At 35.9% G+C, this 14,972-nt stretch overlaps 1 protein-coding gene across 2 annotated transcripts in view; it reads left to right on the top strand.

Annotated features, from left to right (window-relative positions):
* Window positions 1–9,588, top strand: part of GRK4 (G protein-coupled receptor kinase 4) — a 35,345-nt gene extending 25,757 nt beyond the window's left edge. The window contains exons 10-16 of one of the 2 annotated variants that reach the window (XM_082282151.1): window positions 727–764; window positions 3,265–3,354; window positions 3,890–4,098; window positions 4,892–5,029; window positions 5,631–5,768; window positions 7,668–7,790; window positions 9,229–9,588. In XM_082282151.1, the coding sequence (XP_082138277.1) occupies window positions 727–764; window positions 3,265–3,354; window positions 3,890–4,098; window positions 4,892–5,029; window positions 5,631–5,768; window positions 7,668–7,790; window positions 9,229–9,282 (790 nt within the window). In that variant the 3' untranslated portion in view covers window positions 9,283–9,588. Of the gene's footprint in view, window positions 1–726; window positions 765–3,264; window positions 3,355–3,889; window positions 4,099–4,891; window positions 5,038–5,630; window positions 5,769–7,667; window positions 7,791–9,228 lie in introns of those variants that run through there. The other variant, XR_014226419.1, reaches the window with a different exon arrangement.
* Window positions 9,589–14,972: the final 5,384 nt, after the last annotated feature.

Below are 14,972 nucleotides of genomic sequence, written 5' to 3'. Positions count from 1 at the left end.
TTCAAAAATTCCATTCAATATTTTCTTTTGTTCTCAAAGTAAAAATGCACAGGGTACAAAATTGCAATACTGAATTAATTGCCCTTTTAGTATTTCCTGAGTCTTGCTATCATTTAATAACTAAAAAATGTTGCTTGTGAAACTTTGATGTTTACAGAAAAGTAATAGGAAACTTCTAGAAAGTTATGGCAAAGAATCCTAACTGGATGAAGTGTCTAATAAGCTTTAGAAGTTGCATGTCCAAGTTAAAGAAAGGGAGTTTGAATGGATGATATTAAGCATGTGCTTAGTCTCGGGAATATTACTCTTTGTTGATATTCTGATCCCCTGGGGTGAAATATAGCAAGGGGTCACCATCAAACTGCAGCAAGCACTTGTGTTTCGCCATGGGGGAGTTGTATAGCTGATACTCCTCAGGGGAAATGTTTTTCTCTTATGAGCACAAATTTGTGTGTAAATGGTGGTTCCTTATATATAGGATTTTAGTGTTGTTTTCCCTTTGTTAATGTAAGTGGATTAAAGAGTTCAGGGAAAGTGGATCTTGAGTTCTCTGGTTAAACTATTTGTGTTACAGGCCATCAACTTCAGAGCTTTTTCTTTCGTATATAGGTGGAACTGGAAAAATTTCTTCTGTCAGAACCAAGAAGTCTTCTGTGGAATCTGTTGCACTTGAGGGCTAATAATTTTGGTTTTGTTTAATTCACATTTCTATTGTTTAATTTGCAGAGACTTGAAGCCTGAGAATATACTTCTTGATGACTGTGGTAAGTAAAAATTAAAATTAATTTTGAAATCAGTAATTACACCTCTAATTCATACTGTGCCAGAACTGTAAGGGATTTCTTCATGATAAAAGAGACCTAATTGACGATTCTTAATTTAGCAAAGAAAATACTACCCTTGCTTTTCAGAAAGTAGGGAAAAATTTTGGGGGTTAATCATGACGATGTTAGAAGGGTCAATTTTCTGCCTTAAAATGGCTACTTTTTCCCTTTTGCTCCTCCTTCTCCCCTTCTTGATTTATGATCACTAAGACTTATATGGATTTGTTTTGTTTGTCTTTTCTTCAATTATGGAAACATGATCTGTTAAATGGGGGGGCCAAAATTTTACTTAGTAAACCAGACTGTTTAGACAGTAAGAATTCTGAAGTACTTCTGTTTTAACATTTCATCTAAAAGAGGTCTGATGGTCCCTGATGCATATGTGGCTGGAAAGAATCAAGGAAGTACAAACAATATGAAGAAATGTTTGTAGTCTTTTGTTTGTCATAATTCTCTTTAATGACTTTGTATTCAAGCTGTTACCAGAATCTTTTGAATTGACTGTAGAACATGTGCAGGAATTATCTTCTAAGCTGTGGATGAATATTACAACTTTGTTCTTGTAACTGCTGAGCATTTTAGTTGAGGAAAAATTGTTTTTGAAGTCATTAGCACAGTATTTTTTTTTAAGTCAGCATGTTCTGACTGATAAAATTTCAAAAAAGATGATGCCTGGCAGAAGTCACTTTCCAAGAGCTAAAGCTTTGCTAGACATCAAATGCATTCTTTAATTTTTCTCTCCAGCAATGTCTTGGAAAAGCTGAAGGCTTCTTTGAGGAAAAATGTAGCCTTGCAGGACTGCACTAGAATGCTTCCTCTCTGCCAGGGATATTTTGATCTAGTTCCAAAGAGCACAGAGGACTAATTAGAAAATCGCTTCAGGAGCTCAGAGCTTGCACTTGAAAAGGGGTTCATCAGATGTCAGGGAATACAAGAGCATCTGAATGTATTTAAAATAGCATTTGCTGCTCCAGAGCGTTTAGTTGTTTCCAACCAGTATATAGAGTGGTACTTGACTTTCTCCACTCTCTCTGTCTCTCCATCCCCTGATTATCTAAGTACCTAGTATTATCATGTACCTAAGAAATTAATATGCTGTTAACTAATATTGATGCTGTAGAGCTTTTTGAATGCCAGAGCATATATGCACAAAGGTTACTTGGGCATTGGAATGGGCTACCCAGAGAGGTGATGCAGTGTCCACTCTTGGAGGCTTTCTAAGTAAGTATTTAAAAAGCCTTGGACTCTTTGGGATGCCCGCTTGCTCAGAAGGTTGTGCTAGAGACCTTCTGAAGTCCCTTCCAACGTGAATCATTCTGTGAACCTGTGGTGTTTCTGTACACAGCAGTATCCCTGCCCTTATAACCAGTATTAGAAATAAGTGTGGGTTTTGCTCTTTTTCTGCAATGAGTCTTTCTACAAAATTGTTTTAAAATTGAATTGAAAATGTAATTGTCCTTTCTTCTGTCTAGACTTTTGTATTTTTATTAAGAAAGTACCTTATGTGTTTTTAAATTAAAATGTCAATACAATTCTTGCCTTGAAATGTCTTGAATGTGCTTGAAACAGTTCATGAGTCAATCCAACAAAAAACTGTAGTTGTCCATGGGAATGTAAGGGAGAGTGGGGTAGATTTATTCCCATTGCCCTGCTTGGACTGGTTCCCCACTGAGCAGTGCACAACAAACCAATCTTCTGCAAGATGCTTTCTGTCTTAGAGGTACAGCTGTAAAGGCCATGCGTGATAGGGGAAGGTCGTCAGCTTGAGAAATTTGGCTGATAAAGTGCAGTGGAAGCTGTTACCCACTTAGGAGTGATTCATGAGAAGAGGAAATCCTAGAACTGAACTGACATGTTACAATATAAATAATTCTGAGTAGGTTATTGACTGGGCTGCTCTTGATTTGGGGTGGGAATGGGGATAGCAATTCCAAATACTCATGTTTGGCATTATTGGGGTACTTCTTTACAGGAAAACAAGCTCTCTCGGTAGACGCTACAGTTTTCTCACATTTAGAATAAATTGAGTAAATTTGGAAGTTTTATTAAGAAGTCAGAAAGCTAAGTGCTTGTGGTGGATATACAGAATGGAAAAACACAAGTGTCTGATGCATGGATACAGAATCTGAAATGAGCACTTCTGTTTGTCCAAGAACAGCAGCCTATGCCAAAGCTAGGAATTAGAGTGCTTAAGAGCAAATTATTTTTGTATGACCTTCAGCAAACCAGTTATATCTGTGCCTCTCTTTCTTCACATTTTTAAGGAGGAGATAAGTAGAAATAAAACACTCCTTTTTAATTAAGTTAAATAAACTTAGTGCTATGAGTAGATGAATGTTTTGATACTTTGCAGAGGTGTGCAATAGAAATTTTTTGTTTTAAAAGTGATAATACTGTATTATTTTTGCTGACTATGTATAATTTATTTTAACATAAATAGGACATATCAGGATTTCAGATCTTGGATTAGCTGTGCAGATTCCAGAAGGTGAAACTGTCCGAGGGCGTGTTGGGACTGTTGGTTACATGGGTATGTATCCTTTGCTAGTTACATTTTGTCAGAAAATCTGCTTCTGTGAATATAAGAACTGTATTGGACCTGGATTAGTTACTAGACATGTTATGGGAAGAAGAAAGGTTATAATATGCATTTGTAGATGTTAGTAGTTAATGATAAGCCTACTGATAAACTTGAAAACTTAACTGAAAATTCTGGCTTTAGGCAGAACTTTAAGAAAATACCAGATTTTTTTCCAAGATTCGAAGAGACTTAGGGTCACAGGTAAACTGACAAATTACTGTGACAATACGTTTCTTTCCATGCTTTGGAAAACTTCATTCTCAGTTTGTAGACAGTACTGGTTTTAAGCATTAAAGAAGCAAAGTTTTTCTCTCGGATATAAACAGAGTTCTCAGTGTAGAAATTAAAGTTTCTTCAAAGTAAGGCAGAGTCACACAAACATGTCTGGACAGAGCCCAAAGAGAGTACCTGAGACTTTTTCCAATACATAAGTAGTCAATTTAAAGTGAAATGTCATGGATGTGTGTTTGTTTTTGTTTTGTAGCTCCAGAAGTGCTCAAAAACGAGAAGTATACATTCAGTCCAGATTGGTGGGGTCTTGGCTGTTTGATTTATGAAATGATTGAAGGACAGTCTCCATTCAGGAAGCACAAGGAAAGGGTTAAACGGGATGAGATTGACCGGAGAGTAAAGGAAGACCAGGAAACATACTCAGACAAGTTTTCAGAGGAGGCAAAATCCATCTGCAGGATGGTGGGTGAAGAGACGTAGAGGTTTGAAAATTAAATTTCTAATCCTTTTAAAGAGACCAACTACTTTATTTTAATATCTTGAAAAATTTTCAAAACTGGATTTCTTAAACCTTCCTTTAGTTCACATGAAAGTTTGTGATTGTTCATGAACTGTTCAGTTATCAAACTTCACGAATTCAGAACTTTTGCCATGAAAGATGAAGGAAAGCTGCATAAATTGATTATTCATCACATGAATGAAATGGTCTAGTACTGCTTGGACCACTTGTAATTATAGATGGAGTACAATAGCATGCTCAACTTGGATACTGCATGGGAACAAGTGGCAGAGTAGTACACAAGTTTCTTCACCTAAAACAGTATCTACAAGACAATGGCTTCTTTTTTTTTTTTTTTCTATCTTGCCTGTTCTTAAATTTATACAGAAAGCTTCACAAGTTTTCTGTATGAGTTTATGTGAGATATGTGCATTACTTAAGCCCATAGGAAAAAATATAAGTCTGTGTTTCCTGAAAGGAAAGCCTACTATAAAGTCTGTACTGTAAAGTCTACTCAACATGGCATCAATTAAAATATTTTTATGTAACTTTGGGTATAATATTCAAATGGTCTGCTTTTCATTACTGAAAATGTATTTGTTCCCAGAATGTTTTTGTTTGGGTTTCCAGTTAATTTTGATACATGATAAATTTATGTAATAAGAGGCCAAGTAGCAAAAAAGACATTTTATGTAGATTTTTTTTCCAGTTGTGGGATTATATCATGGATCACCTTTTTTTTCCATGTATTTGTAGTTACTTGCTAAAAATCCGGGGGAGCGACTGGGTTGCACTGAAGGAGGAGCTGCTGTTGTAAAGCAACATCCTATTTTCAAGAACATCAACTTCAAGAGGCTGGAAGCTAACATGTTAGAACCTCCATTCTTGCCAGATGTAAGTAGGTGAGACAGATTTGATTAGTATCTAAAAAGGCAAGAACTGTCATAATTCTATGTCAGCAATCATATGAACTCCAGAGAAACCTTTAAAATTAGGTACATTGGCAGGAGAATGCCATTGTGGCTATTGATGACAACTAGTTGTTTTGTGGCATTTCATCTGAGATCACAAAACAATTTACAGTAGTAGTATTTCTCTAGGGAGCTTTGTAGCTGATTTCTTAGCCCTTAAAAGTCCACTTCCATAGCTCAGATGCAGAACAAATGAGGAATAGCTTTGAAGAAAATACTCCAGAGTTGAAAAGAAGGTGACAGAAGATGAGTGAATTGTGACAACCATTGAGAGATCCAGACAAGCTATTTCTGGTTTTGATATTTCTTTTCTGTTACTTGCAGGATGGGTGGAATTGCTCAGGTGCCTTATGAAGAGAGTCTTTTTATTTCTGTTTTATAGAATAGTGTAATTTGGTGATTAGCAATGAGAAATGTAAAATTGCAGAAGTTTTGCTCCCTTTTGCTCATCTAGGCAAAATAAAACCAAACAGAAAGTCCCCAAATCCAAAACTTTAATGAAGCAATCTTGTATTGTACTGCAGCCACGTGCCGTTTATTGTAAAGATGTCCTGGACATTGAGCAGTTCTCAACAGTAAAAGGAGTGAACCTGGATACCACAGATGATGACTTCTATTCCAAATTTGTGACGGGTTGTGTCTCAATCCCTTGGCAAAATGAGGTAATGTACATTTCATAGAAGCTTATTTTCTTGAGCACAGCAGCATAGAATATTTAATAAAAGATATAATTATACTGATTTTCTCTAGGAGATGTAAAGAAGTTTCTGCTTTAGACTTCTTTGCTGAGAGGCTTCAGAAAAAAGTTTCTTTTTAAAACATAGACAACTTGCTAGAAACTGAGATCTATGGTAAATTTGCATAAACAAAGTCTGGCATCTTGTCATCATAGGCACAGCTTACAGAACAGTGTTAGTATCAGTAAGACCACCTTTTTCTTGTTCTTCTGTCACTTTATTCAGTATTGCTGGTCATAGCAGAGGAATGGAATGTTATTCCAAGTGTTCAAAAGCAAATAGGAGCAGTGCAAGCTGTTTGTGTATAGGCTGTGTATCAATGGAGTTTCCAAGTGACAGTAATACAGAATTGCAGATTCACCTTTTCCAAAATTTCAAAACAAACAGTTCAGTATCAGTTGAGTCAGACTTTCTCTTAAAAGTTTTTTCACTTGCCTAGTGAATGACTATTCTAGTATTCTGCATAGAGTACTAGAATTTTGCTGCTTCTGCGTGCAGTTCAAGTCCTCTTTACCATTTCAGCAAAGAGCACTCACTAACAATTACTTAAAATTGTAGTTCTTGTTATGAATGCCTTCCCCTCATTATAAGGTGTTTGTGACTTTCTGAAATTACTATTGTCTTGAATTCTACTAGTGTAGTTTCTCTTCCAGTATGATTGCATTTTATTTAAAGGTTGAACACAAAAGATGAGCAATTTCTGAACAATTTGGAGGAAAAAGTACATTCCCTTTTGTTTTCTTTTGCTTTTTTGCATTACATTAAGAAGGATATTTGAAAAGGTGTCATTTGACATAGAAAATTTTCACTGAGAAACAGTGAACCTTGGAGAAAGAAATATTTCCTATACTGTGTTGTAATTCTGAACTTCCAAATATGATCTAGTCATTACAAAATGCACTGCAGCTTAATAACTAACCTTGCAGAGAGGGATAAAGTTGGAAGTAGTTGTGGAATTCTTGCAATGGCAATTTCTTTTCTTCAAGGAAGAACTGCAGATTTCATTGTACATTTGTGCTTATTTTTTCTTTTAATTCATGTTACTGAAGTTTCCCTCAAATTTTTGCCTCTCAAGAATTTCTCTTGCCATACCATAATTTACCTGATGTCACAGTTTATAACACAAGCAGGCTGCATTTCTTCTTACTCCTCTTTATGCCGTCTCTCCTTCTACAAGGTATATTCATTTGGCTGCCTGCTGTTGTGACAGATGCGTACCGGTGGCACTTCCTGGTAAATGCCGACTAGATGTGGGCATTAGCCACTCCCCTGCTTCTGACGTTACATTTTGGCATTCACTCTTCCTGCTGTCCTTTCTGAAACCAGTAACTGTGCTTTTATTTCTTCTGTTTCTGTGTACACAGACAAAGATCTTTTCAAAATCCCTTGCTTCTCTCCAAAGACCCATCTTCATTATATATTTTTTTTTCCTCCCATGTCATGTTTAATAATTAAGTTCAGTCCAGGGCATATAGATATTAGATTTTTTTGGCTGGACTGTTCAGAAATGAACAGAATACCTGAAAGGAGAATAAGTTTCTTGTTCTAAAAACTTCTCTTTATTGCATTATGAGCAGAAGAAAGACAAGAATGCAAAAAAAAGCAAGGGAGCACCTGACACTTACCCGAGTGATAGTGGTCTCACTGCTATTCTTTAGTTGGTTGAGTGCACAAGGAGAGTCAATGTCAGCTTTGTGCAGTGGTGTAGTTTGGCTGATGAATTTTTAAGTGGTAGGAGTACCCAGCCAGAGTAAATAGATAATACCTGGAACTTGTTTGAGAAGCTTTTATGGATATTTCATTTATATTTCATGTGTTTTAAAGATGATTGAAACGGGATGCTTTGAAGATATCAATGCATATGAAACTGATGGTACTGTGTCACCAGACAGAGAGAAGTCTCCAAAACCAAAGAGAGGCTTCTTTCACAGACTTTTTAGTGGAGAGGTAAGGGCATTTCTTTTCTTTCATAAGAAAATTAACTTCCATTCTTTTTTTTTATATGAATCTGTGATAGGAAAACCAAGTTGTTCACTGAATACTGAAACTAATGAAATCTGTTTTGTTACGGCTTTGCTCCTCCACCACATTTCCAAAATTATGGCAATCCCTGTAACTCCAGGAAGCTTTCCTACCTCAGCATTCTGTCTTCCTCTGGTTACCTAAGAAAAAGGTAGTGGATTCTGTTAAAAGCTGTGCTATAGACCTTCCTTTGCTAAAGAGGTTAATTTGGGTCTTGCTTCTTATATATTTTACCATTTTTTAGTGAAAACTGTGGCTATGTCTTCAGAGATAACTGAGGCCCTGTGTAAAAACTAGTAATAAATAAGTATATAAGCAAGAATAAGTATATATCCAGTAAATAAGTAGAAATAACCTCAAAATAAATGAGAAGCATCACGAAACAAATGTTTAAATATCTTAGGTAGTTTAATGCCTTTACCAAAACAACAACATGATGTATCTTTACATAGCTGATGATGCACAGCCTTTTCTTACACACAGACTTCTACTCTTTAGTAGAAGAATTTCTTGTTCAGAGAATTTAGTATTTACCACCTAGAAGACACATCATGTATTGTAATTGTCTACAGGATGTAAGAAATAGACTATTTGTAAAGGTTTGCAGTTGAAGATGTTATATACAATTCTGCTTGCTCAGTGTGCCTGCACTTAGAGGGGAATTATCTTGAGAAGCTTGAGTATATTCCAATAGTGAACACTTCGGTAGAAATTACTTTTGCTTTCAAACAGAAATGGAATTTTGAAATTGCTAGGTGCATATCGTTAAGTAACCACAGCAGGGCTGTGTATTAAAATTGCATGAAGAAATTTTTTGTCTTCAGCTGGCAATTCACCTTTCTAAAATGGTACAAGACTAATGGAATGTGTAATAGTACTGTTATTTTCAGTTCACCTTTTCAAATTCACTTTTCCCCCACTTTGAGTAATGGATTAGAATGGATGGTTGAGTATACTAATAATCTCACATAGCTAAAATTAAAGCTTGTGTCTTACTGGAGTCTTTTCCAGCCAAAAATCAGCACGATTCATACTGTCCCAAGATCTGGTTGTATGTATTGAGAAAAAGTCCTAAAAAATGAACATGGTTTGAGAGTTTTCAGTTGGTTTTGAACTAATAGGACTGCAGTTAATTGTCTTGTGAAGTTGAAAGAAGGAAAGAACTTGAATTAAACTTTAACGACTTGAGATTTGGGGTTGAGATTGCTTTGGGAAACTCAAAGGAATCCACATTTAGTTAGGACGGAGTAAAATGTGCTGGAAAAAGACCCACTCCCCCCAGCCTTTCTGTGCCCCATAAAACATACAAATAAACAATAGTATCAGTTCTGCAGCTGAGTTGTCTGTTTGTCTTCTCTTGCAGGTCTGCTTTAAATCTGATTGCAGTGATGATGAGCAGGAGTCCTCCAGACTTTAAATCATTTTATGCTCATCAGAAAGGATGAGCAAACGTTAAATGTTTTATATCTCTGTAGCAAATTGTATTATATATATTTTTTATCTGAGTTCAAGGATTTTTGTACATTTGTACTTCATTTGTTTTAAGATGTATATTTTCACTAAAGCTTAATTGTACAAAAAGCAATGAGTGCCATTTGAGTGAGTGTGTTTCTGTATGTATTTGATTTATCTTGATTATTTTTTTCCCAGTGGAATGCATCTAGAAATACTAAAAGGATATTAAAGCACAGAGATAATATCTATGGCATCACTGTAACTTGACTTTGTATGCTCCTGGTAAAACTCTTCTTGATCATTAGGATCTTTATTAGCAGTTTCCTTAACTGTAGAATTGCTGTACTGATAAATTTAATAATTCTGGTGTTATCCAGCAGCATGGCAGTGCTATTACCTAATGTATCTCTCAAGCAACTGCTAAGGAAAAAAAAAGGAAATCAGTGCACTGTGGCCAGCTATTAGGAATTGCTCTTTATTATCTGGCTCTGTAGATTCTCTTTCTGTATTTCTGTATAAAGAGAACTTTGAACATTTAGCTTAATCCTGTAACAAACAGAAGTATCCCATTCTTCTCTTTTCTATCCATCTTACACATCCTCTCCAGAGTTAATGGGCATGACCCATGCAAGTAGACCTATGCCAAAATTTTATAACTATATTTTGAAAACTTTGTTGTCATTACTGAAATTATTTCTTTTTACCTGTGGGGACACAGTTTTATTTTATTTTCTGTAAATGAAATTGTTTTTAAGTCCATGTAGGATGTTATAGTTTTATAATGGGTTAAAAAACAAAGCATGGGCTCTTCTTACTAATGTCCTCTCTGCTTATATTGTAATATGCAGTGTTCTAGGGTTGACAGCGATCACTGCCACTGGGGGAAGGGCAAGGTAGCATTAAGTATTGAATTTAATTATGTAAATATATTTTTTCTTACAGTCTTTTAAAACAGAAACATTAAAACATGCCTTTAATGATTGCTTAATATAGATGTGGAACTGATATTGAAGTTTGTTATGATTACCTGATGTTCATTAGTAAAACTGACAAAAGCTGCTTGAAAGCCAGGCAAGCTTCCATTCTTCTGGACTCACAGTAGGTCAGACCTTTTATTTTGTAAAGTTTCCAGTAAAACTATTAATCTGGGTATGAGAGTCAATTTAAAGAGCACATTTCATTAAGAGCTTCTTCTGTTTTCAAAATTGAGTTGGGTACTTGAAATACAATGGAATGCCCTTGGACTTGGAGACATGATTTTAGTTTCATATTTTGTTCTGTATTCTAAAGGTTTGTTTCAACTGTGTATGCGTTTTTTTTCCTTTCAAATCTCGGGGGCACCAACCAGACCACACATATATTGTACACACAGAGCAACTGAATAGCCCCCCACTCAAAAAGGTCTCTCTTGTGATCTGCAGACCCACTGGAAGAAACTTCAGCTGCTTCTGAGAAACTCACAAGATATATTTGATATTCAAGCCTATCATCAGGTTTTTAAATCACTGTATTTGGTCTCTAAAGACAAATTTTTAAATGGATTAGAACTTGAAAAAATTGGAAAACCAGTGTGTTGCAGAACCCTACTGGGGCTCATCTGGTGTTTCTCTGAACTCATTCCTCTTGGCTACTATGCCACAGAAATGAGGAATGAGATTATTTTCCTGTGTTTTCAGTGCATTTTTCCTCCAGTCTAAAACAGCACACAAGACAGCAAAATTACTCTTTTAGAGAGTACAAAGGGAGAAACTGGCAGAAGGAGAGAGAGTTTGAATGAATTACTGGAAGATGGTCTGATGTGATAGTGAAGGGATGCGAGGCTTGACAGAAGTATCTGAAGTAAGGGTGTTGGCTAGAACCATTATGTGTGAGACAATGAGCTGGCAGCCTGACCTGACCCTCTTTATTTTGTAACACAGCAACAGAAGAACTCTAAAAAGATGGGAATGGAAAAATGGGGAAGTAACAAGTGTTTTATAAATACCTATGTGGCTGGAGAAGTCATCGTTTCTCTGATTAGGGGGTTTAAATTTGTAAGATCTTAGGCTTGCTGTTTTGAGGCAAAGGTGACTGTATGACCAGACATACAGGGTGACAGTCTGGATTTAATGTCTGTGTAGAGTAACTTGAAATTTGGGCAGGAATACCATGGACACAAGCTGAGTAATTTTTATTAAGAAAATACAGGAATTGGTTTTAACAAATTAAAAAAAAAAATCAATCTGAAAGTCTGTTTATCATGTATTTCAAGTTTTCTTTCTGTATTGGATGGAGAGGAATCTTAACTAAAAAAAAAAAAAAATCAACTTCTCTATTTTGGAATGTTGAGGCTTAACACATATTTTCCAGGAATCTGTGAAGAAAGAGGGTTAGATGAAAAGGGAAATTGTTCCTAAGAAGTGGTTATTTACATGTCCGCTTCTTTGGACGAAGGAACTCCTTGTAAAAAAGTGAGAATTTGTTTGTTTTTATGAAGTTTTACTTAGTTTAATTTCACAAGTTTTTTATTAAGCTCAGCATAGTACTATTGAATTGTTTTTGAGTGAGTACATGTTTGCAGGATTATGATCTAAAGTCCATTGTGTTTGGTGTTTGCTTTGGTTTTTTTTTAATTAGTTGATTGGTTCTTCGCCAGTAGGCTCAAGATGGCATTATTCTACCATAAATTTGTCCCTTTTGTCTAGAAATACAAGCACATAATAATGACTAGATCTTATCTAATGTAAAACCCCTAAAAATTAGAAAAAAACAAGGAACTGGAAGGATCAGCAATCAGCATAATTCTCCTTACACAGTACATGGAGGGGAAGATGTTATGCTGTTGAATATAAGATGACTAATATTGGTTAAATGTCTTTACTGGAGTATTAGGAGCTTGGAGATGCATCTTGAAAGCAGGGAAAGGCTCAGGAGAGGGGAGAACACCTGAAAGCAAGATATCACGGTGTGATAAATTTAACATGAACTTAGCTCTTGATTTTTTTTTAGGACAAAACTGGGACAAAGAAGGGGGAAAGTAGCAGGTTGTGTTTACTGATTATGTAGCCTATTGCTTCCATGGAACTGTTTAGGGTGGGATGGGGCAAGCCAACATAACTTCTTGTAATTCAGCATGAGTTCTTTCTCTAGACCCATGTGTTAGAAGGCTGTAATAGCAGTGAGACAATCCAATGTTCTACTGGTGCAAGCTCTGGAAAGACCTATGGAATTCCATGGAGTTATTTGCGTGAGATCAACCCCCCTTTTCTGTGGCGTGTTTCCGAGAATTTGTGTATGTAAATCCTTATGTCTGTTTGTGTGTACCTCATAAATCTCTCTATTTAGCTCAAAATTCAGAAACGATGAAACAATGTACCAGTGTCTTATTGGTTTACTTAATGCTTTTCAATGTTGTGACCAGCAGAATAGAATCTTCATGCCTCATGGTTGTTTTTTTCTATTAAAAAAGCTGTCAGCTTCCCCCTGCCCCCTGAGGTGTGTTCAAAATAGAGATGGTGTTGTTTCTTGATTATAACAACAACAAAACAGTCTCAGCTGAAAAAATGAGCACTTAAAAATAATAGTAAGTAGGAAAAAACCTGTGGTATTTCTGTAACAGCAAGAGCATTATTGGCAAATCTTAGCCTTTAATAGCTGTTGTCTCTTTTTTTTTTTTTCCTCCAAATCATTCTTAAAACGGTAGTCCTGAATGTTTTTGAGTATGAAAGAGAATTATCTCTATATCAGAATAAAATAATCTAGTTTATAAATCAATGATAGACGCTATTAAAACCAACTAACAATGCATTTTTAGAATGCACTTCAATTATTTTTCAAACTACACTGATGTAAGAATTTTTTTCATTGCCGTATGTACAAACAGAATACTTGTTTACAAGTTATTAAAATAAGTCAACAAAAGTAATATTTTTCTATGGTTTACAATTTAGCATTATATGAACTTAACATTGAAATTATCATCTTCATTTTAGTATAGATTTTCAAAATATTTTTTCTCTTTAGGAAGTGAAATTTGAATTATTGGAAAGTCATATTTACTTTGACTTGAGTTACTCGCCTGGCTTATTTTGGTGATCATGATGTCTCTTCTGCTGAATGAACAATTTTTTTTTATTTCATAATTGTTCTTGTGGTGTAACTTAAGTTTTGCACATGAGATGTAGGTAACTTTTTTTCATGATCCAGTTGTGTCCAAAACACCAGAATTCTTTTCAAGCATAGGAAGCTGACTGTTAAACATGATGTGTTAGTTCCAGCATCTCCAAACCACTGACTGTTCTTGTGTGAGCTGTTTTCCTGGATGTTCTAGCATTGTAATTCCTGAAATAAAAGCAAAACACTGCCACATATCTCAACCACATGTATTACTGTCTAATGTGATTTATTTACCACGTCTATTGTGGTAGCCGGGATAGAAAAAAAAAAAGGAAAATTGTAATTAAAAAAAAAATTTGCAATTTCTTGAAGCAGAAAATGCCTATTGCATACTGTAAGTTTTTTTTACCAATGGAAGATAGTCGAATCCAGGAAAAAGTGCCCTAGTTCTGTTGTACTGGCTCAACTGATACCTTATCACATGGTCTAGATCTAGATTCCTGCATTAATTTCCATGTGAAAAGACAGAATTATCAGGGATAGGCTGTTTTTCATTACCACGTTTATTGTAATTTTATAACATGAGTTGATGGACAAAGCTCCCAAATTCTCTACAAAAGAGCTTCCTATTAAATGACCTTAACAACGATACAACCGTGCTGTGACATATTGCAGATTATCCGTGCATATGCCAAACCACATGGGCCAGCAGTCTCGTGGAGTAGTACCGATTACCTGCTGAATTGTTCATGGAAATGCGGGCCAAAATGGGACTTCCAGATAGGGTGAAAAATACTCTTGACATGCTCATCCAACCTGTTCTTAAAAATATTAAATCAAGAGGTAATCTTAGAGGCAAGGTTAAGAGCATGTTTCTTTTTTTTTTCCTACTGGAGGCTGAGATTAATTAATTGTCATCTCCCAAATTTCAGAAAAACTTTTAGGTATGCACTGTTAATTGTAGCTTCATTTTTCCTTGAGATAACGCTGACTTTACAAAAATGCTTGTTCTCTAATCCTGGTTTGCTTTTTCTTGCCCCTTGCCTGTTGTACACCACTTTATTTTTCCCCTGCGGGTTTTTGTGGGGCAGATCAGTGACATGATACATGCAAAACCATGGATCAGTCAATTTGGACTGGGAGAACCTACTGATAAGGTACTCACTCAAGAAAAACCTATACCCTGAGTTATCTTCTAGTTATCTCAGCTCACAGTTAATGAGCCTCACAGTGCCGATAGAGCTCAGAAGGTCAGAGAGAACAAAGAGCAGCGAGCTTGTGGGCAGGCACTGCCTTGGCGCTCCTGCCGGTGAGTCAGCAGCCTATAGGGGACTGGCACACATTTGATCGAAAGCTTCAAAACAGCCTTGCAAGGGCTGACTTGGTTGGTGGCTTGTTTAATCTTTGATAAGAGCTTATTTCCTTTTAAAACGTGCTTAAGGTTATTTCAAGGTGTGGAGTGGCACGTGCACAGTGTGTGCAGCATTCCAACCCTGCTGTCAGCTTTTATCATGTATCAGTTGCTAAATAAAAAAATTAATGATCATCCACATGTTC

Source organism: Coloeus monedula, assembly GCF_965178545.1.
Source record: "Coloeus monedula genome assembly, chromosome: 5".
NCBI classification, from domain to species: domain Eukaryota; kingdom Metazoa; phylum Chordata; class Aves; order Passeriformes; family Corvidae; genus Coloeus; species Coloeus monedula.
This window is presented reverse-complemented; position numbering and strand designations above follow the sequence as displayed.